This window comes from Atta cephalotes, assembly GCF_000143395.1.
Source record: "Atta cephalotes unplaced genomic scaffold scaffold00023, whole genome shotgun sequence".
Lineage (NCBI taxonomy): Eukaryota > Metazoa > Arthropoda > Insecta > Hymenoptera > Formicidae > Atta > Atta cephalotes.
Genome location: NW_012130087.1, coordinates 3,162,072 through 3,183,484, shown reverse-complemented (window position 1 = coordinate 3,183,484; position 21,413 = coordinate 3,162,072). Strand labels below are relative to the sequence as shown.

The 21,413-nt window shown below is 29.9% G+C and overlaps 8 protein-coding genes across 8 annotated transcripts in view; 3 read left to right on the top strand and 5 right to left on the bottom strand.

Annotated features, from left to right (window-relative positions):
• Positions 1 to 344: 344 nt before the first annotated feature.
• Positions 345 to 2,581, bottom strand: LOC105619913 (factor VIII intron 22 protein-like). Its single transcript, XM_012201428.1, has 7 exons — positions 2,496 to 2,581; positions 2,373 to 2,419; positions 1,563 to 1,765; positions 1,283 to 1,484; positions 1,042 to 1,144; positions 620 to 738; positions 345 to 537 (listed from the first exon to the last, which is right to left on the bottom strand). Exons 1-7 carry the CDS (start codon positions 2,579 to 2,581, stop codon positions 368 to 370), a joined length of 930 nt encoding a protein of 309 aa, XP_012056818.1. The 3' UTR covers positions 345 to 367.
• Positions 2,582 to 4,446: 1,865 nt separating this feature from the next.
• Positions 4,447 to 6,027, top strand: LOC105619914 (eukaryotic translation initiation factor 3 subunit G-like). The gene is made up of 2 exons (XM_012201429.1): positions 4,447 to 4,897; positions 5,615 to 6,027. The coding sequence occupies exons 1-2, from the start codon at positions 4,447 to 4,449 to the stop codon at positions 6,025 to 6,027; spliced, it is 864 nt and encodes a 287-aa protein (XP_012056819.1).
• Positions 6,028 to 8,355: 2,328 nt separating this feature from the next.
• LOC105619911 (toll-interacting protein-like) lies at positions 8,356 to 10,475 on the top strand. The gene is made up of 6 exons (XM_012201426.1): positions 8,356 to 8,397; positions 8,822 to 8,992; positions 9,102 to 9,235; positions 9,301 to 9,505; positions 10,127 to 10,288; positions 10,365 to 10,475. The coding sequence occupies exons 1-6, from the start codon at positions 8,356 to 8,358 to the stop codon at positions 10,473 to 10,475; spliced, it is 825 nt and encodes a 274-aa protein (XP_012056816.1).
• Positions 10,476 to 10,982: 507 nt separating this feature from the next.
• On the bottom strand, positions 10,983 to 11,476 carry LOC105620014. The gene is made up of 3 exons (XM_012201525.1): positions 11,425 to 11,476; positions 11,256 to 11,335; positions 10,983 to 11,138 (listed from the first exon to the last, which is right to left on the bottom strand). The coding sequence occupies exons 1-3, from the start codon at positions 11,474 to 11,476 to the stop codon at positions 10,983 to 10,985; spliced, it is 288 nt and encodes a 95-aa protein (XP_012056915.1).
• A 1,363-nt stretch (positions 11,477 to 12,839) lies between these two features.
• Positions 12,840 to 15,422, bottom strand: LOC105619912 (calumenin-B). Its single transcript, XM_012201427.1, has 4 exons — positions 15,318 to 15,422; positions 13,986 to 14,556; positions 13,404 to 13,519; positions 12,840 to 13,272 (listed from the first exon to the last, which is right to left on the bottom strand). Exons 1-4 carry the CDS (start codon positions 15,420 to 15,422, stop codon positions 13,084 to 13,086), a joined length of 981 nt encoding a protein of 326 aa, XP_012056817.1. The 3' UTR covers positions 12,840 to 13,083.
• A 1,535-nt stretch (positions 15,423 to 16,957) lies between these two features.
• On the bottom strand, positions 16,958 to 18,198 carry LOC105619910 (COX assembly mitochondrial protein homolog). Its single transcript, XM_012201425.1, has 3 exons — positions 18,075 to 18,198; positions 17,679 to 17,783; positions 16,958 to 17,169 (listed from the first exon to the last, which is right to left on the bottom strand). The coding sequence occupies exons 1-3, from the start codon at positions 18,130 to 18,132 to the stop codon at positions 16,958 to 16,960; spliced, it is 375 nt and encodes a 124-aa protein (XP_012056815.1). The 5' UTR covers positions 18,133 to 18,198.
• Positions 18,199 to 19,160: 962 nt separating this feature from the next.
• Positions 19,161 to 20,482, top strand: LOC105619909 (26S proteasome non-ATPase regulatory subunit 14). The gene is made up of 5 exons (XM_012201424.1): positions 19,161 to 19,253; positions 19,323 to 19,472; positions 19,550 to 19,813; positions 19,871 to 20,137; positions 20,255 to 20,482. Exons 1-5 carry the CDS (start codon positions 19,161 to 19,163, stop codon positions 20,414 to 20,416), a joined length of 936 nt encoding a protein of 311 aa, XP_012056814.1. The 3' UTR covers positions 20,417 to 20,482.
• Positions 20,483 to 21,262: 780 nt separating this feature from the next.
• LOC105620013 (H/ACA ribonucleoprotein complex subunit 4) overlaps positions 21,263 to 21,413 on the bottom strand; it is a 2,727-nt gene continuing 2,576 nt past the window's right edge. Inside the window, exon 7 of the mRNA XM_012201524.1 lies at positions 21,263 to 21,340. Within this exon, the coding sequence (XP_012056914.1) occupies positions 21,263 to 21,340 (78 nt within the window). The remainder of the gene's footprint in view (positions 21,341 to 21,413) is intronic.

The window sequence follows — 21,413 nt, the reverse complement described above, 5'->3', positions numbered from 1 at the left end:
TGTTACCACGATCGAGATCGACGCGAGAAGCGAGACAAACTCGCTACTGTCTTTCGTCAACTGCATTCGCCGTTTACAATACAATCATTACTGAATTAATAAAAGCACGTAGCTCATCTTTGGCGCCTCGATTGAGATATAGTTTAGCTATAGGAACCTGTTTCGAGGCGACTAATAACGTAATTACGCGAAATGAGAAAAACAACTGGTCGAAGGGCATCCCTTACTCGTCCCTCAAGGAATGTACCCTGTTTTTCGATTTCGGTGGATCACGCGACGCGACATAAAGTCGCGAAAAATATCCCTGGTAAATGATAATCAGGAGAAAAATATTGTGCGCATAATTTGTAGCATTATTATTGTATATTTACTGCGTTGATACTACTTGTATTAATTTATGCAACAGTTCCTTTTGCTCTGTATCAAAATAAGGATATAATTCGCTCTCAAGTTCCAAGACTGCTTGATGATCATGAGACTGACACGCTAATACCAAGGATTGTAGCAATAATAATTCATCCTCGCTCATATTAAGACCTGTAAAAAGTAATTGATCTAATAATTTGAATGATTATGGAAAAACAAAAAATTTCTGTACAATTGGAAGTCTGATATGTACCGTTGTTCACATTTTCTTCTGCCCAAGCATACTTTTCGAGGACCTGAGCAAGCGATGGTGTCAATCTCTGGGGTGACGGCTGAAGAATGAGCAGTAAAAGTACTCGCGTCACTTCGCACCTAATTATTAATTTTATTATATGTAATTTTAATTATTAAGTGTAATATAATTTAATACACAGTAACAAATTTTACAAATGATAATTATGAAACTAATCACAGAATAGAGCAACGCTTTCTTTAGAATTTTCTATTTATAAATTGATTGTCTTTGTCTTTCTTTCGCTTCTCTCTGTAGATTTTTTAAATATTAATTTTTTGCATAGCTGATATACTATTGACTTTTTAAAATAAATCAGAACTCGCTTTAAACACTAAAAATGAGCACCCAATTTATTATTACAATATCTTCATATAAGATACCTATGTAGGATAGTGTTATAGTTTCCTCTGGCACCAGCCGCAACACAAGCTTCTACAAATTCTACAAATTCATTGAGTATCTGTAGCGCAGCTACATAATCTCCTGTGAGAATAAAATTACATGAACTATCTGTATTAAATCGTAAATCGTAAAATATTAATTATTCATGAGATTATTCATGAGATTGCAGATAAAAACGGATTCTGACCCTGATAAAAACGACCCTGATCAAATACTGACCCTGTCTTATATGAAACGACACTAAGGTATTGATAGCTTTTGACGTAGGAAAGATATCAATTGCTTTGCGCAATTGTTGGATACCAGCAGGACCTGGACCCAACGCTAATGCTAATTCTATTGATAAACCAGCAGAAATTGTATTGAATCCTGGTTGATTGCTACATCTAGCCATGGAATGGCCAAAGCAACTTACAGCTGCCTGAAATATATATGTGAATTATATTTAGTCCTTTCCTTTTATTTCCTTTTTTATTGCAATTCATGTTGCACAAGAAACCTGTATATTTTCTTGACCTATGGAGGAACATCCTATATCATTATCTTTTTTCTCGGCTGTAAGGAATTGTCTTCCCGCTTTTACTAGAAGATTTATTTCCGAGGAGGTATTTTCCAATGTACCTTGGCATCTAGCAGCTGCCAACCAACATAAGCCTGCATATTGCCATAATTCCTTCTGTTCACATTCAGTAGCTAAGGCACCTAAAAAAAATTAAGCAATTTTATTTAATATTTTTCTTTTCTTAATAGAATTAAATTATTTTGTAGATTACATATAATTATACAAACCTTTCAAAAGTCAAACTTATTAATTTCATAAAATAAAGTAGATCAAAAAAACAAATAATCATTTAATATTTTAATATTAAAATAAAAAAAAACGAAATTGGTCAGTTAGCCCTATTAAAAAAAATCATATCACAATATTACATAATGAAATCATGTAATTAAACCATGTAAATTATATAATAGATTATTCCAAATCAGTATGTGATTTTTTTAACGATGTAATTTGAGAAATCACATGATATTAGAAATAATTTCATTCATGTGATTTTATAGTCATCAAATTTTAAAGAATTGAATAATAGAAATAGAAGAAAAAAGAACATATCATCATGTGATTTTTCAAAATATGTAATTTTAACTGATTTGGAACAAATCGTTATGTAATTTACATGTTTTAATTACATAATTTCATCATGCATCTGTGTAACGTGTTTTTTTTCAGTAAGAAGACTTCTGAGAGATATGTTAATTTTATTATTTATTAATTTTATTAATTATATATTAAATTATAAACACTTACTAAATTGATCGCATGCCTCTGCGACGTTCGGCTTCCTCAGAAATCGTCTAAAAGATCAAAACGTAAGACAGAAAATCATCATTGATAGAATTTTCAATTACAAAAAGTGCTTTAAGGACTTACTTTTTCAGTTTATTCGAAATATTATGAAATTTCGTTAAAAAGTCCACAGTCTCTCCGATTCCTTGACCTTGATTGACATGAGACATTTTTTAAACTAAAAATTATGTCAGCCACAAGTACGTGCGTATCTGCACATTGATGTTTTATTCATAGTGATTTGATAGACGTATCATGTCATGATGCACATTGAAAAATTATTTACCGTTTATACAAATGAAATTCCATTTTTTGGAAATCTATCATGACGATGACAAGGAAAATGAACTGACATAAACAAACGTAACAGAGTACAGAACACTGTATTATCGACAATACTTGTAATTAGTCACAAACGTACGAAGTAACTAGATGGGTTTTGAACGTGACAATGGAATGATTGGAGAAGGAAAAAATTAGTGAAGGCAAAGGATTCCATAGTATAAATACTGTAAAATATTCGTTATAATATATTCATATTATAATATTCTTATATATTTCATGGTGTAAATATATTTTTACATCAAAGGTGTATTCCATTTGGCGTTCACACACTCGCGAACTTATTTATCCTTGTTTAACATTTAATAAATAAGAATGAAACGATTTCATGAGCTTTGAGAGTGTCAAGTGGAACTCTGGAACACATTCCATAGCGGATTCCTTCATTTTGATTGATTTTGATTTTTTGGATTTCCAAGTGTATATTTAATCTTGTAAATTGTTTGTACGTTTCATTGTGATCTGTGCTCCGATCATCTGCCTAGCTGCTAGTTGTCGAATTTCTACGGTAAGACAAACGAGTTTTGTTTCTTTTAATGTGGCATTTTCTTTCTCTTTGTATTTTTCGAACACATCGAATTTATATGCAATTAGTTGTGCTAATTATAGCATAATATGTGTCTTTTTTTTATTTCAACGTCTTTTGATGATTTATATGGGCTCACTTAGGGAAAATTGGTGACAAATAAAGTGAATGTACAATTTTTCGAAATCTTATAACATAGGTTAAGTTTACATTTTAAAGTCATATGTCTATCTCACTTTAAGATTTAAAAGTATACTTCAGCTATAGAAACAGATCTTTTATAACATAAACAGCTCTGATTGCATTTTTCTGTCATATATAAATATTAATACAACTACATTTAATAATGAAAATATTTTTATTAATTCTTTGAATTTTCTAAATTGTTAAATTTAGAGAATTTCGTTGAGTTTTTTAATCGATCTATTAAATTGTAATTTAATTTGTTTTAATAAGCGAAGAATAAAAGGATGTTCTGGGAAAAAATGTTACGTATATAATTATATATAATTATATGTAATTATATAAAATTATATATAATTATATAAAAAATTAACATATTTTATATACAATTATATATAAAATATGTCCATTTATATAATATTTTTTTCCGCGTCCGTAAAAAAAATTGATCTTCCAAAAAAAAGGTCAATTTCAAACTTAAACATTTTTTTCTTGAGATTTCTACTTTTAAAACCAATTTATAATTCACTATCAGATTTTACAATTTTATTTATAATTTCATATATTGTGATTTGATTTTATTATAATTTGAAAAATTAAAATACACTAACTATAAAATTTACAAAATATACATTATACATTCACATATATATATATATATATATATATATTTATATTTGTATATCTTATAGTTATGTGTATTTTAATTTTCAAATTTTTTATATTGCATAAAATTATAATAATTCTATTTTAAATTAGACAAATACAATTAGGAATTATAAATATTTGAAATAGGGATTTTAAACTTTATAATTCTATAAATAAATAAAGAATAAAATATATATTTAAGTATAGTATCTTTGTGAATAAAAATAATTGTCTTAATATTATGTTTATATGTATTGAATATATACTTTCATATACTTTAAACTAGTGTTTGTATATATTTAAATGTTCTATAATATTGTCATACAACTTGCAGAGATGCCAGTTGCACAAAATGAAGTCAAGTCTAGCTGGGCTGATGAAGTTGAAGAAGAGGGAGGAGCATTACCTCCACCTTCAGAAGTCTATGAGAATGGTTTCAAAATTTTCACCGAGTACAAATACAATCAAGATAATAAAAAAGTCAAAGTTGTCCGTGCTTATAAGATAGAACGACGTATAGTGTCGAAAACGATTGCGGCGCGTAAGAATTGGGCAAAGTTCGGCGATTCTGTTGATGATAGACCGGGACCTAATCCAGCTACCACTGTCGGTGGTGAGGATGTCTTTATGCAATTTATATCCAGCAAAGAGGAAGAGAACAAAGTAGAGGAAGATTCGCTGGACAAATTGAAAAGCATGGGCGACAAGGGAGTTGTCAAATGCCGTAATTGTAATGGCGATCACTGGACGTCTAAATGTCCATACAAAGACACTGTTCTTGCTGGTGGTAGGTTTATTGTCAGAAATTGATACATAAATAAAATCAATTGATACATAAATAAAATTTCATTATATTCATAATTTCATATATCTTATATGAAAAATACTAATTTAAACTCTGGCTGAAATAATATTTTTCGTAATAAATTACTTATGGGTTTTTAAAGTGCTTCTTAGCGTTATTAATACTGACAATCTAATTTGAGATTAAAATATAAATAAAAATTTTATTTATATTTTAATTATATAAATAATTTAAATTTCATCCAGTAAACGAGAATGGATTAAAATGGATTGAAATTTTTTTCTATCCGAATGCAGTATTTTAAATAGCGAATACTTTTTTGGATTATTTTTAATTGGATTCAATTAGATTCAATTGCATTCAATTCAATTGCATTCAATTCAATTGAATGCAATTGAATTGAAAAACTGCATTTCCTAGTCAAAATTTTGAATTGAACAGTATTCACAATGTATGTATTGTGCACAGAAAAAGCTAATATTATTTTTAGATTGAAAATAGAGATATACTCCATGCAATTTACATAAAAATAAAAATGCATTCAGGATGAAAAGCATTCATTTTAACATTCGTGAATCAATATTTCTGAAAACCTGAATCCATTTTACTTCATTTCAATCCATTTGTTGGGCAGTTATATAAATGAATATGTCAAATATATTTTTGTACAATTATAATTGTTAAAATTCTATATTTTAGGAAAAGTACCAGATGACAAGAAACCTCTCGTTAATACTGGAGTACCCGGTGCAATGGCTGAACTTAAGCCACAGGGTGGCAAGTATGTGCCACCCGGTATGCGCGACGGCGGCAACAAACGCGGCGACTCGATGCAGATGCAGAGACGTGACGACACGACTGCTATACGTATTTCCAATCTCTCACAAAGCACGACTGATGCAGATCTGGATGAGCTTGTGAAACCATTCGGTTCCGTAGTGAAGCAGTTTCTCGCCAAAGAGAAGCTTTCCAATCTCTGCAAAGGTTTTGCATACGTACATTTCAAGCATAGGACCGATGCAGCGAGAGCAATCGCCACGCTGGATGGTTACGGTTATGATCATCTAATTCTGAGCGTAGAATGGTCAAAGCCACAAGCTCAGAATAATTAAAGTGATGCAAAAGGTATGACAGTTGCGAATAGGAAAGTACTTAAAATGAGAGAGATCTTCATAACAAATGAATTGTATTTATCTATGTATGTTCTTATGATATGAAATTGAAAGACAATAGAAAAATTTGTAAACTTTTTTCTGTACAGATTCATTTGTTAGAGATAAATATTTCGAGATAAGTAAACAGAAAGTAATAATTAGTTAAAATGCAAAACACACAGTCATACACATTCTCTCTAGTAGAGATTAGATAGATTAAATAAAAATTATATTTATCTTTCTTTTTCAATGGTAAGCATTCTTTCAATCTTCAAATTTTCCAAGCAATTTTTATCAGCGAGAAACTATAGATTTTCTTTCATAGCATTTATAATTGTAGCATTGTAGGAACAGTTACCGTTGATAAAATTTAAATGAGTTTCTCCAATTCCAAATTTTCAAGTGTTTCTATAATAAAAAGTAATTATTGTAAAATCAAATTTTTTAAATTGATCATATTAAAAAAATGTATTTATTATGATGTCCATTGGTAATGGACTATTTTTACCAATATAGATTAATTTAATCTTGGCTCCACTTACTCTTCATCTTTTTCTTATCCTAAAAATTAAAAAAAAATGAAGAATAATTTGAACTGAGATTAAAGTTAATCTACATTGGTGGAAACGGGCATAAATGTAAAATTTTGCTGTCAACAGTAAAATCAGTATTTTTTTCGCCTTTTTTGATCCTACGATTTTGAAATTGAATTGCGTATCAAATAATATTTTTTGATGAAACATTAATCACAAAAAAATTTTTAATTGAGACTAGAAGTGATTTAAGAGATATGATACCACATTTTATATAATACTGTTTAGATACGAATGGCGCAGTGCTCTATATTTTTGCAGATTCAAGAAATCACTATAAAATATTTTTTCCGTTAAGAGATCACGCTTTTAAACTCGAAAATTATATTCAAATCTTATTTTGTTCGAAATTGTATCTTATCTTATATATTTATTTATATTATTATAATATAATATAATATTGTTATAATATTGTATTTAATAATTTCTAATTAAAAAATGAAAAATTTCTTTTAATATTAAATATAGCATGTGAATAGACTGCGAATCCTATCTTTATCTAAAAATTTAGGTATGTAAATATGTAAGTACATAAATATGTAAATGTAATATACATATATTCACTATATATAGTATAATATATATAAATATTATTAAATATGTGTATTATATAAAAAATATATAACAAAATATATATAAAGATGATAAACCAGTTTGTTCATTATAATTTTATTAAAATGTAAGATCTAATTGCTTTTGATATTGCAATGTATTTCATCTATTACTTTAAAGATACTTTATTTATTTGTGTGAAAAATAAAATTGAAAAATATTGAAATACATTGTAAATTTTTATATGATGAATCGATTTCCTTAACTCTTATTCTTTTAATCACTGACTTATAAAGAAAAATTGAACCATTAAATTATCGAGATGAAACAGAAATGATTAATTTATTAATTTAATAAAAGTAGTAATATCAGAGATGATATATCAGACTTAAAACTTGGTTTAAATAAATGAAAAGTGTAAATCGCTAATATAGACTATGATTTTATTTTAATATAAAAAAACAACATGATGCCTTCTTGTGGATAAGGAAATTATATGTAAATCTATCGATAATGTCTATTAATCGCGTAAACATTAAAACAATTTAATTTATTAAATAAAATATTTAAATTGTATCAATTAAAATACTAATTTATTTATATATTTTGCGACACATTCTGGAAAGGAATTTGATTGAATGATTTACTGTTGCGCAAGTGTGCGTTGGCTGTACGTTCTTGTTGAACTTCATAGGCCTGTTTTTTTTAATAACTGAACTTGTTGCATGATTTATCTTTTCTTTTTTTTTCTCCAACGTGGAGAGAAAAGGAAGAAACATGAAGCATACAAGAACTTTAGCTAAAAAGAACAGACCTCTTGCACCGTTTATCTTTCTTCTTTTTCTCTTCACGTTCGAAAGAAAAGGAAGAAAGATGAACGGTGCAAGAAGTTCAGATGAAAATTGTGACACAAGCAATGACCAATCGCACCTCGTTTGGCCTCGTTCCGTGCGCATCAGCAGTCGATCGGTAAACAGTCGCAAACAGTCAGTGCAATGTACGTTCGCGTGATTTGATGTATTTGACAAGTTTCGAAGCACAGACTTTGGGAGCATTTTAGCTGTATGCGGAACGTTGATCGCGATCGAGATATCCTTTCCTCTAGGGGATAGTATCCTTTTTTTTTTAAATTTCTTCCACCATGGACACGGACAGGCCTCAACACGAGGAATGGAAAAAACGGGTATGTACGCTACAGGCTGTGTCACTTATTAGACGGAAATAATTGAGGAAGCCTTACGAGTATTTCACAATGCTGTTTGCATTCTTGAATATCTGGACAAATAAAATAAATCCGCATTTCATTTTTCTACGCAGTAAATGAAACAGAATATATCTCGATATGTTGATGTTTCAGCATTTAATTTACATGCTTAATAATTTTTGCTATGAGTCAGCCTAGCAGAAACCTTTCTCTTGTGAATTTTATTTAAAATATATAATAATAGATACACATTCATATGAAATTTACAAAAATGTTTGTATTTAAAACATAAATATATATTCAGACGTTGAAAAGAGAAAAAATGTAAAAAGCAATGTGATTTAATGTATCTAATGATACTATATTATTGTCAAATTACTGAATCTTAATCCAATATATTTAGGCTTTTGTGGGACCACTGCCAGATAGTTTCTTGAGAATAGAAGAGCGTAATGCACAGTTGCAGCAGGAGGCAGCAGATCAGCAAGCTGCTCTAGCTCTGCATCAGCAGATGCGGAATATGTCAGTGACTCATGATCCACGAATTGGTAGACTTAGCATAACAATTTCTCAGGTAATTCTCAGATATTCTTGTATGATTGACATTTCCAGTATTGTTATAAATTGAACCAACGACTTAACAATTTGTATCATCTTGCGCTATAAGAAACTACTTTTTCCAGGCCAAATTAGTGAAAAATTATGGAATGACAAGGATGGATCCTTACGCGAGGATACGAGTGGGACACTCGGTTTTTGAGACACATACAGACTCAAATGGTGGAAAAAATCCACATTGGAACAAAGTAATCCACTGGTGAGAAAGTATATTTTGTTTATACACATATGTAAATATATGTTACAACATTGATTTTATTACAGTAATCTTCCACCTGGAGTTACCCAGATATATATAGAAATCTATGATGAATGTTCTTTTGTGATGGATGAATTGATTGCATGGGGTCATATAGAGATTCCACCACAGGTCATTCAGAAGGGAGAAACACACGAAGATTGGTATATGCTCAGTGGCAAGCAGGGAGATAATCAGGAAGGCATGATCAATTTAGTTTTCAGTTACACGGTAAATATAATAATTATACTATATATTTGTCATTTATCACTAAGTTATACAGTATTTATAATATCAAGCAAACGAAGTAAATAGAGTCACTAAAATTCAAAAGCAATAACTTTTGTGCATAACTTTTAATATTATTTTCCAGTTCTCTCTCTTTATCCTAGTGAAAATTTTTATACGAATTGAAACATTATTCAGAAATACTCAGAAATATTTGAAAAGATTTACATCTTCTCTCAGAATTTTTCATACATGTAAATTCTGAAATATTCTGAAATTTCTCATTAATTAAAAAAAATATAATAATTAAATATAATAATTAAAAAATATATTTTTAAATTTTTTAGATTTTATAACATTTCATCAGAAATTATAGTTACAAAAAATCTTAAAAATTTTATGATATTTTATAATTAATATATATAAAATTATTCTTATACATATGGAAAATTCTGAGAAAAGATTTAGATTTTTTGAGAAGTGTTCTAATTCATATAAAATGTGAGAAAGTTGTAAAATTATATAGAAATTCTGAAAAATTATATGAAAAATTCTGAGAAAAATTTTCACCAGAGTTATTATCAAGTTTCATCTTTTCGTTTCATTTGAACATATTTGCAATAGACCAACCATCCGTACATGGGTTCTTCGGTAATGATGGTTCCTTCTGCAGCCATGTTCGGCATGCCATATGCCCCGGTCAATGTTTATACAGCACCTCCGCCTATTGTTACACCAACGGTTACACCAAGTTCTTTGCCAAATGCTGAGGTCGAGTTGAAACAGGTACTTATATATACTTCTATTCTAATTTTGTTTGATATTTTTTTCATTATATACACATAATGCCTATATTTTACAGATCGCAGAAATGTTTCCGAATGTTGACAAGGAAGTCATCAAATCGGTATATGATGCCAATCACGGCAAAAAAGACGTTACAATTAATTCGTTGCTTCAAATGTGCGAATAAGTCCTAATTTTTTACACAGTTAGAAATGCCATACGTAACTTTATCGTATTCTTTATTATAATGGATATTTCTTTGAAATGTAAGATGATGTACGAAAATCTAATTTGTAATACTTCCATACGTAATATATATTAAGGCCCAAGTATTCTTTGAATATGTGAAACGAACTATTTCTCTTCTGAAGAAACGTATTATATTTTAATGAATATAACATTGAATTATTTTTAGTCAATTTTGTTATATATGTTATTGTTATTTCAGAGTTTATCTTTTTCCTCGTAATTCCATATACATAAATATTTATTTTTTAATTACATTATATATTACGTGATACATGATTTATTTGTCTCTGTATATAATTTAAATACATGCGCGTTCTACAAAATTGTAAAAAGATATACGCTTGATTGATAAAATGTTGCACATAAAATTGTAATAAATATTAAATATAATAATATAATTTGTACAATTTCATTCATATCAAAGGAATAAATTAAACCGAAAATGTTAGGGAATATCGAAAATTTTATACATAAACAGCGATACGGCTATAATTGCAAAAATAATTAATGTTGAATATCTATTTCTTATTGTTGAGTTGCAGGGCATAATATTGGCATCTTTAGATTTACAGGCACATACTTCAATAGTATATCCTTCAGTCTAAAAGCATTTATTTAAAAAAGTATCATTATAGTATCTTGTACTTTGTCATCAAATGCTCACATTGAATATAATTGTAAGGAAAAACGAAGTTAATTACGCGTTTATTATACATACATGTTTGAGATAACAGCCTGATGTGATCGGTGTAACTTGGTCTTCTGTGACTTTTCCATGGAAATAACTGATGTTCATAACTGCAAATAACATTTATGTTTATATTTATATCTATATAAATAATATTCTGATAAATCAATTCTATTTTTTCATTATGAAGTATATTTACCTGCGCCATTGTACATAAATGTATAGCTTACGCAAACGTAACCAGGTAGCATTCGTTGTATGTATTGTATATTATTATTTTTATTTATATCCTCCCATAGTTTAGTTACATTTGGCTTTTTATCGTCTGTATAAATATATCAAATCTCATTTAACAATCAAATTTATTGCTGAAAATGAATACGAACGTTATACACTTACGAAAAATCAATGGCTCTATACAAGGAGTAAATGGATGTTCCTCACAGTTTAACTTGTTGACTTCTGCATGGGAAGGGCCTGGCCATGTGAAGTGAAAACAATATGCTTGGATATTTATCGCTATATAAAATACAAAAATAAGAAATTTTGAGAAAATATAAAACCGTTGATTAAAAACAGTTGATAAATTGTGAAGAGTCGATTGAAACAGAATGAAATCAACCGTATGTGAATTAAATCAGATTATCAAGTAGCTTTGTAGCATCATTTCTTTATATATATATATTATTTATATATATATATATATATATATATATATATTTTATGATTTCTTCATATATGTATTCTAGCTCGAAGAATCATCTCTCTCATTCACAATGTGATACAAAGTCAAATCTATCCTCTGTATTTTTATATATAATTTACATTATATATAATTTTTATATATAATTACATGCTATGTGTACGTAATTATATACATATATGTACACAACAATTATACAATGCGAATTGTCTTAATGTTCTATATGTGCATGTATGTATGCAAATAGATGTTTCTTGCGATTTATTCTTATACCGGCTGAATATCGAATGAAAACTAATAAATAATAATTTTAACATTTTTGATCGGTTACTCCAACTTAAATGAAAATATATTGCTAACATTACAATATATTGCTAACGGCTTGGAAAGTTACGCGCTGTTATTTGGTATTCTTAGCGTGCGACATTTATAAGACATTATCGAGGCGTGTAATGTTGTAAAAAGAAATAAATATACTTACCTAATACGTATGTGCAAATCGTTAAAAGCACAACCAAATATACCTCTTTCATTTTTACATATTTAAGAGTTAATTCACATATCGATATCGCGGATTATCACGTTGCTGGGACATTGGAAACTTATCTGATAAAATCGATCATGATCATACAATGTTCTAGATAATCGTTATCAATATACAGCATGATAGCATGGAAACGTAAAAATGATAAAAGATAATTAACCCTATTGATTTTTAAAATGTTTTGTAAAAATTTGCTTTTTGTGAATTATTTAAGCTTCTGTTTTGGCTATTAATATTCTTTACATTTCGCTTCGAACGGATTTAGTCAGAATTGACTATGGCACTTGTGCCTATTTATGTACTAGATTGACGCAGAGAGAAAAGTTAATGCTTCTCAAAATATATGGAGAAAACAATGAAGAATTAATACAATGATATAAAAAATTTATTATAACAACTAATCGAGATTTACAATTTTTGGCAGATATATTATAGCATATTTTATGCATCTCTCTCTACGATATCAATTATGTAAATACCACAATATATAAAAATCTATTTATTACAGTATAGGTATTCTTCTTCTTAGATAAACTATATATCTTAAGTAGATTTAAGTATTATAAGTAATTTGTTCATTAGTGATTTCTTTCTTATGAGATTACGTCTCATTAAAATTCATCATGCCTCGCTAATGCCTCGCCGAAGTCCGTCGCCTGTGATCCGACAAAGATGTCATATTTCTCTAAAATCTCGCTTTTCGTCAGTTTATGATCCGCATCTGTGTCCGCTTCGTAGATCAAATGCCTCGACTCCGCCTCAGCATGATCAAATTCCGCAGGAATAATCCACGTTTTTACCTGTTTTAAATTGGAATTCGGATTCTTTATCGAAATCAGTTTTATCGGATTAATTCATCAAAAATGTAATCCTCTTCAATATTTTGAATATACATTTTTATTCAACAATGATATAAAGAATGATTAATTACCTCGTCAGCGTTCAAGAATCCATCCCCATTTTTGTCTCTATACAAGGAGAATTGTTCTTTCTCATTCTTTACCCATTCTGGTTCCTCTTCACCTTCCTCGCCTCTGTACATATCGCCTACGGACAAATTAAAAATTTAAGAACTGTTTAAACTACTTTTAGAACAATATTCTAGTGAAAATTCAATAATTATACGTTTGATTTTAATAATTGATTTTGTTTATTATTAGCAAAAGATATCCAGTTCGAATAACCCATGTTTCATATTACTAGTAAAAATTGTTGAAAATCTACATATCTTTTCTAAAATTCTTCATATAAGTGAATTCTAAAATATTATAAGATTTCTAAATTTTTTATTCTATAACTTCTGATAAAATTTTATAAATCTGAAAAAATTGAAAGTATTTTTTCAGAAATTATAGAATGAGAAATCTTAAAAATCTTAGAATGTTATAGAATTTATACATATATAAAAAATTAAAAAATATACAGACTTTTTCAATATTTCTGAAAAATGTTCTAATTGATATAAAAAATTTTAGGAAAAATTTTCATCAGGGCAATGATAATTTCCCCTTACCAATATATTCTGCAAGAGATATCTTTCCATCTTGATCTTTATCAATATCCTCCATTGTTTCCAACACTATCACGTCTTTCATATGCTCCGCATCTTCTGCATGAAGAAAGGCAGTGAATTCTTCTTTGGTCAGAGCATCATCACCATCCAGATCCGCAGTGGTCCATCTCCTGCGGTCCCTTTTGTACATTTGGACATACGAAAACGACTCGTCCGTTTTGTCGCTTTCTCGCTTTTCCACCTCTTGTTCCTCCATATCACCGTAAACCATGTCTTTGTATTCCGTCCAAGACAATTTCTCCTTCCCCATCGGATTGTGGGATACCCACTGACGCTCCACATCATCCCTGATGTAACGTTGCTGTGTGTACATTATCCAGTCTTTAAGTTCCTCTTGCGTCACATAGCCATCGCTATCCTTGTCTATTTTATCAACAATTATCCCCAATCGCCTTGTACTTTCCTCAGGGGTCAGCTGATCAAAAGTTTTGGCTTCTTCTCCGAGGAAAGCTTCGTGGTCATAGGCTGGATTGTGTTGGGAGTGAACATAGTGATCTTTACTGCCTGCATCCTAGAATATAATGCACTTGATAAGTTTTTGAATCGTTTTTTTTTATTCCTTATAACTAATTAATAAAAGTAATACAAGAAGAAATCTTTAATAAAGATAATATATTTTTGTGAATTAAAAAAGAAAGATTCCAGCAAATGAGAATGGATTTCATGAATTGAAATCGATTCAGATTTTCAAAAATATTGATTCATGAATGTTAAAATAAATGCTTTTCAATCCTGAATGCATTTTTATTCATTTAGGAATTACATGGAGCATATCTCTATGTCTTTCAATCTAAAAATAATATTAGCTTTTTCTGTGCACAACACACACATTGTGAATACTGTTCAATTCAAAGTTTTGAATAGGAAATGCAGTTTTTCAATCCAATTAAATTCAATTAAATCCAAAAGAAGTATTCGCTATTTAAAATATGGATAGAAAAAAATTTCAATACATTTTAATCCATTCTCGTTTGCTGGAATGGAATGTAGTTAAGATTTTATTCAATTTTATGAAGAAAATTGGAAAAATAATTTAGTATCTGTTTTAAAATGTCTTGTGCTATCTATACAACATCTTGAAGAAACATCAAATTGAAGAGACATCACCCTTGCAAAAAAAAAGCAATGTCATCTTACGTACCAATAGAACTTCACTTTTCTGTTATAGAAAAAAAATGCTTCAAATATTAGGACTGACTTTTTATTTGATCGATTATAGAATACGAGAACAATCAAAGAGAATTATCAAAAATAATACACAGTTTCTCTAACCTTGTTTAAAATGCGATGCTCGCCGTCAGGGATCACCTGCTTCGGAATCGCCGTCGTCAGGATGGAGAAACCGATTAAGATTTGGAGGAACATGAACGCTCGCATTCTACGGAGATCGTGCAATCGCGACGAAGAAAAAAAAGGAAAGGATGCAATGAAGAAAGAAAAAAGGAAAGATCGTCAACCAAGAGGCTAGATGAATTTACGAGACGTCTTTCTTACGTCGGAATGAAGAAACGATAGATGAGTTAAAATGAGATTTCTCTCGCCACGACTCGCGCGACTTCCACATCAGCAAGAAAGATCGTAATTCAGCACACACCCCCACCTTCCACGCTCGTTTATGGGAGGACGCACCGCGACGACGCTACCGACACCGACGAGACGCGCCTCTGCATGCTGATCGTACGGCGGACGAAAAACGTACGCCAGACGTTCAGCGGCCGATGCTCCCTCCCCGAGAAAACGAATCTACAGCCTCCACGTGGACCGCAGCGATGATAACGAGGGCTCTATTACGGAAATCCTCTAAATAAAGCGTTCTCGCGCTTCTTATTTTAGACTTCTCAGTCTCGCGATGCAGATAGAATTATCATTTTTTGTCGAAGAAAGAAGAGAATATAAGAACAAATTGTACAGTTAAATAAATTAACAATTCTGCCGATTAAATCGTCGATAAAATGAATAAATCTAATCGCGAAATATTCTACAGATTGCGTTCTTAAACATGGACAATTTTCAATCGACTTGAGAATTGTTAATTTATTTAACGTATTTAATGTAATTCGTCCTTAGTTTCTTCTTTCTTGCGACAAAAATTGGTGATTATATTCGTGTTAAAATATTGAAAGTATTATTTGCTAAGTTAATCGCTGATTAAATTAAAACATGTTGCAAAAAATTGTACGTAATAACACAAAATTTGAGTTTGAACAATATGCGAGAAATTGGCGATTTAAACGAAGTCAATTAAAAATCTACAAGAATATGGGAATTAAATTCGCGTGACTCAATTTTTTAAACAAGTTTTTATTTAAGATAACATGTGCCAGTTCTATCAAATGTCTATTTTTTTATTCTATTATATTGTAGATCTTGTATTGTAGATATTGTAGATCTTTGTTTCTACAAAATATATTATTAGATATTTATCATCCCAGATATAGCACAAAGAGTTCAGTGATTCAGATGCAAAAAAAATTCTTTTTCTGAAAAAAATTCTTGTTGCATCTGAAAATAAGCTCAGAATTGATGACATATCACTGAATTCTTTTCGAACTCTCTGTGCTATATGGAATATACTCGTTGAGAATATTTTGATTGTACTACAATATATAGAATACTATTTTACACTGCCATACAACAAGTAGAAGCAATAGAAAGCAACAATTTAAAACAGTTTACCATGTAGACAATTACAATGTAAAAATCAACTTCAATGCAAAAATCAAAATCAATATAATTTTAACTTTCAATAATTCGTTTTCAGCTTTATTAAAGCAATCTTTAAGCAATTTTTAAAGCTTTTTTTATTGTAGAATTGTTGGTAGATCAATCACAGATGTTACATCTAAAAAGTTAAGTGAAAAACACAATCTCGCTAATATTTTTGTACAATTGCCAATTCATTATCTATATGTTCACATTGATGAGCTCTTCAGTGTAATGTTTTTTTTCTTGGGAATACCAGTTTTTCTAAATTCACTCCTTTCCTCCAGGTATTGCTCTGTGCATTCTTTAATAAAGTCTTGATTATAGTACCATTTTTCCATGCAGGCCTTCATCTTATCATTTTCTTTCCTACATTTTATGACATGCAGTAGACCAGAATGGAGACAACAATCGTGGAATTCTAAGAAAAAGAAGATGTTTACTACATTTGACTCTCGCTAGCGCAAAGTCAAGTAATAAAATAACATTATTTGTTGTCATTTTGATTATGATGAGGGGAGGGAACCATTAAATTTGAAAAACAAAAATAATTAAATCTGTTTAAATAGACTATGCTTAATAAGTATTTACAAGAAATTAATTTTGAAAAAGAAGAAAGAATTGGAAGCTTATATTATAGAAAGATTTTCTGAAAATCTCCAAGCTAATACTATAAATTTGAGTTTTTCCAATTTAAAAAAATCAATTTTAAAAGAAAATAAAGTAAATTAAATATATGAATTTTTTTATTCATTTGCTGGTAATTAATTAAAAATAATAAAACAAGCCCAATAATCCATATTATTTGACTATACCCTCCCTTCCAGGTTCAAAAGTCTTAAACAAAATCCTACAGTCATGACAACAAATAATGCGCTTTAGGAATGCACTCAAATAATTTATTCAGATAAATTTATCCAGATAAATTACCTTTGACCTCGTTGACACACTTTTCGGATTTGGTTTTCTCTCGCATCAACTTGGGTATCAACACATCTTTCTCTACCTTCCTTAAACTTTTATCGTTAGGATCACCTAAAATAAATATGAAATAAACATAAAATATTTTGACATTCCGAAAGAAGGAGAGATCATGAGACTCCAGTGAATATGTGAATTGCTGAATAAGAAATACTTATTTTTTTATTGTCAGCAAATTTCAGACTTCGAATACGAAGAGTATAAAGATACCGTCGCCGGTTGCGCTTAACTCTCTCTGTCGGGATTAAAAACTCTAACCTGTTATCAACAGTTCTCGATATTCCGCAACCGGCAACAAAGTTATTTCCCCACTTCATGCCGCGAAAAACGCAATAAAAAGATTACCTAGTCCCTTCGGTCCCCCGCTAAATTTCGACGAAAACACTGAGTAATCCTCTTTCATGCTGTCGGAGCTTTTGGAGCAGATAAAAATATCTTTATATGGGTGCACTACATTAAAAGATTTTTCACTTCCATCACTTATCCGCGTTCATCACACGTGTATCAAATCACGTGACTCTTTCTCTCTCTGTCATGACAGATTCGTACTTAAATATAACAAAAGACATTTTCGCTTGTTTCTTTAGTAAATGTTTTCGAAACCTTTACGATAAAAGTTATAAAATAATATTTTAAATAAAGTTTAACTTTTTATATCTTTTATCAGTTTATTGATTACTTAGAAAAAGAAAAGTCGATTTTTCTTGGGAAAGAATTTTTATTTTTATTTTTTACTTTTAATGCGTAAAAAAAATAAAAGCTCAAAATCGCGGGAAAAGAATAGCATGCATTTCCATGCGAGTTTCTTGTGAGTCGAGAGGACCAAGAGAAACAATAAACGATTTAAAAAAAAAATAAAACAAAAATCTAGAATAAAATATAATACACAGTAATATGTAATATAATACAATATATATAATATAATATAATATATATATAATATAATATAATATATATAATAAAATATAATATAATGCATACATAATATTAAAATATATGACAAAATGTAATATACGATTTGACAGTCCTGTTTTTGTCCCGCCGTCTTGCAACACTGGGCACACTTGGAGCAACCAGCAGACTGCGCTCGTGATTGTGCACATTTGAAACTTGTCATCGGTGACTCCAAATAACTTCGAAGAAGGAATGCTCGTTCGGTTTATCGCAATAACGGGAAAATTCTGTTGCTGAAGACAAGAACTGTCGTAAGAACAACTTATATCTTAATCTGATAAGAGTCGCGCATCACTTTTGAATTGTATATCGTCAAGGAATAACAGAAAATCCACATAGCGTTCTTTTCCTAACCTCTAAATGTTAGCTTGTACGTACATACAATATAACATATGACATACCAGATTTCCAAAGGTTTCGTGCTGTATAATGTGTTTCAAATATTTGCAGGGTGTAGAATTTGAATAACACATAAGAATGGACAGACTGTTGCGATTAGGTGGTGGAATGCCAGGCCTAAATCAAGGGCCACCACCCTCTGACGCACCCGTTGTGGATACAGCTGAGCAGGTACCTATCATTCAGAGCATTGTGTTTTTTATTCCTTTCATGTTGTCTTATTTTTTTGCATTATTATAGGTGTACATATCGTCCTTGGCTCTCCTGAAAATGCTTAAGCATGGCCGTGCCGGAGTACCGATGGAAGTGATGGGTTTGATGTTGGGTGAATTTGTTGATGATTATACTGTTCGCGTTATCGACGTCTTTGCTATGCCGCAAACAGGAACGGTAAATGTTAAGATACAAATGAGAAAATTGATAAAGTACTTTTGTATATGTTATTTATTATTTTTATGTTTTCTTAGGGTGTTAGTGTAGAAGCGGTAGATCCAGTGTTCCAAGCAAAGATGTTGGACATGCTAAAACAAACTGGTCGGCCAGAAATGGTGGTTGGCTGGTATCATTCCCATCCAGGATTTGGATGCTGGCTGTCTGGAGTAGACATTAATACACAACAGTCCTTCGAGGCTCTTAGTGAAAGAGCGGTAGCTGTTGTCATTGATCCTATACAATCAGTGAAAGGAAAAGTTGTTATCGATGCATTTAGACTAATAAATCCAAACATGATGGTAAGTACATTTGTGACAACAATATATTTTCCAATTATGACTCCGTACCGATTGCAGGTTTTAGGACAAGAACCCAGACAAACGACATCGAATTTAGGTCACCTACAGAAGCCGTCTGTTCAAGCGTTGATACACGGACTGAATCGGCATTATTACAGTATTAGTATTAATTATCGCAAGAACGAACTGGAACAAAAGATGCTGCTGAATCTTCATAAAAAAACATGGATGGATGGTCTTACTCTTGCCGAATATTCAGAGCATAGTCGACTCAATGAGAATATTGTTTCCGAGATGCTTGAACTTGCGAAGAATTATAATAAGGTGAAACATTGCACAGCAGGCGCAGTTAAAAGCTTTATTACATACTTTTGTATAGTATGTATATTGGATATATTAAGTGTCTTTTATCATAATAACGACAGAAATTTATTTTCACAGGCCTTGGAAGAAGAAGAAAAGATGACACCAGAGCAATTAGCGATAAAGAATGTGGGCAAGCAAGATCCGAAACGGCATCTAGAAGAGAAGGTCGACACATTAATGGCTACAAATATTGTTCAATGCTTGGGAGCCATGCTCGATACGGTTGTATTCAAATAACTGTTTTCCAATACATCACTTGCAATATGATATTTAAAGGAAATATACATCTTTTTAAAATAGAAATATAACGTTTTGTTATTTTCCGAAATGGACATAATCCAGCAAAAATACGAATTAATATATGGACACATTCTTATCATGTTTTTATAAAAAAAAATGTTTTCTTTATAAAATTTTGATATAATCAAATTGATACTAAACATTGTTATAACATGTTTAATAGACAAAAGATGAAGTACACAATAATTCTGATATCTGATACGGAATAAGTACAATATGATAAAAAGAAATCATAGAAAATAAGATATTTTATAATCTATTATGGTATTATTGATACTGAGACATCTATGAATACAATGTATAATCTATATCATTAATTATATTCCTAATATAATGATGGATATAGATTCACATATTGCGAGAGAGAAAACATAAAAAATGCATTAGTTACATAAATACTCTATACATGATTCTTGTCTTCGCATGATAAAAACATATGTACACAGTATAAATTCTTTGAACGTAACTTATCGAAACTCAGATTATAAGTTAGAATACTAGACATATATATTTGCATTTGAGAAAAAAGATATGTGATAGATAACATATGAAAAACATTAGGAAATGTAAATTAAAGAATCGCAGAATAGTTTGTATTCCTTTAGATTCGGAATACAAATTTTCGGAATACATACATTTATAAAGTCAAGAAAATAGTATATATATAAAACTGGAACATTCTCTCGTAACATATAGCAGAATGTATAATTCAATAAAAAAATAACTGTACATTTTTCTATGTAACAGTTTAATCTAAAAATTTTTCTTTTTTTGAATATCGATCTAACTTGACATAAGTTCTTGATCTTTATCCTTCTTTTTCTTTTTCTTCTTCTTTTTCTCTTCTTTTGCTAAAGATTCCTGTAACATAACATACATATAAGTATCTTGTAATAATTATATAACGTCCAAATTTTTAGATTATAAATCTAAT

Excerpts from the sequence above, each read along its gene's own strand:
- LOC105619913 (XM_012201428.1), bottom strand. The coding sequence starts at position 2,581 with ATGTCTCATGTCAATCAAGGTCAAGGAATCGGAGAGACTGTGGACTTT. Across the intron at positions 2,420-2,495 it reads ATTTCGAATAAACTGAAAAA|ACGATTTCTGAGGAAGCCGA; the intron begins GTAAGTCCTTAA and ends TTGATCTTTTAG. Across the intron at positions 1,145-1,282 it reads GTCGTTTCATATAAGACAGG|GAGATTATGTAGCTGCGCTA; the intron begins GTCAGTATTTGA and ends TTATTCTCACAG.
- LOC105619914 (XM_012201429.1), top strand. The coding sequence starts at position 4,447 with ATGCCAGTTGCACAAAATGAAGTCAAGTCTAGCTGGGCTGATGAAGTT. Across the intron at positions 4,898-5,614 it reads AGACACTGTTCTTGCTGGTG|GAAAAGTACCAGATGACAAG; the intron begins GTAGGTTTATTG and ends TCTATATTTTAG.
- LOC105619911 (XM_012201426.1), top strand. The coding sequence starts at position 8,356 with ATGGACACGGACAGGCCTCAACACGAGGAATGGAAAAAACGG. Across the intron at positions 8,993-9,101 it reads TTAGCATAACAATTTCTCAG|GCCAAATTAGTGAAAAATTA; the intron begins GTAATTCTCAGA and ends TACTTTTTCCAG. Across the intron at positions 9,236-9,300 it reads TGGAACAAAGTAATCCACTG|TAATCTTCCACCTGGAGTTA; the intron begins GTGAGAAAGTAT and ends ATTTTATTACAG.
- LOC105620014 (XM_012201525.1), bottom strand. The coding sequence starts at position 11,476 with ATGCTACCTGGTTACGTTTGCGTAAGCTATACATTTATGTACAATGGC. Across the intron at positions 11,336-11,424 it reads ATTTATGTACAATGGCGCAG|TTATGAACATCAGTTATTTC; the intron begins GTAAATATACTT and ends TGTTATTTGCAG. Across the intron at positions 11,139-11,255 it reads CAGGCTGTTATCTCAAACAT|ACTGAAGGATATACTATTGA; the intron begins GTATGTATAATA and ends AAATGCTTTTAG.
- LOC105619912 (XM_012201427.1), bottom strand. The coding sequence starts at position 15,422 with ATGCGAGCGTTCATGTTCCTCCAAATCTTAATCGGTTTCTCCATCCTG. Across the intron at positions 14,557-15,317 it reads AGCATCGCATTTTAAACAAG|GATGCAGGCAGTAAAGATCA; the intron begins GTTAGAGAAACT and ends ATTATATTCTAG. Across the intron at positions 13,520-13,985 it reads ATCTCTTGCAGAATATATTG|GCGATATGTACAGAGGCGAG; the intron begins GTAAGGGGAAAT and ends ATTTGTCCGTAG.
- LOC105619910 (XM_012201425.1), bottom strand. The coding sequence starts at position 18,132 with ATGAAAGAGGATTACTCAGTGTTTTCGTCGAAATTTAGCGGGGGACCG. Across the intron at positions 17,784-18,074 it reads CGGGGGACCGAAGGGACTAG|GTGATCCTAACGATAAAAGT; the intron begins GTAATCTTTTTA and ends TATTTATTTTAG. Across the intron at positions 17,170-17,678 it reads GTGTGTCAACGAGGTCAAAG|AATTCCACGATTGTTGTCTC; the intron begins GTAATTTATCTG and ends TCTTTTTCTTAG.
- LOC105619909 (XM_012201424.1), top strand. The coding sequence starts at position 19,161 with ATGGACAGACTGTTGCGATTAGGTGGTGGAATGCCAGGCCTAAATCAA. Across the intron at positions 19,254-19,322 it reads TTGTGGATACAGCTGAGCAG|GTGTACATATCGTCCTTGGC; the intron begins GTACCTATCATT and ends GCATTATTATAG. Across the intron at positions 19,473-19,549 it reads CTATGCCGCAAACAGGAACG|GGTGTTAGTGTAGAAGCGGT; the intron begins GTAAATGTTAAG and ends ATGTTTTCTTAG.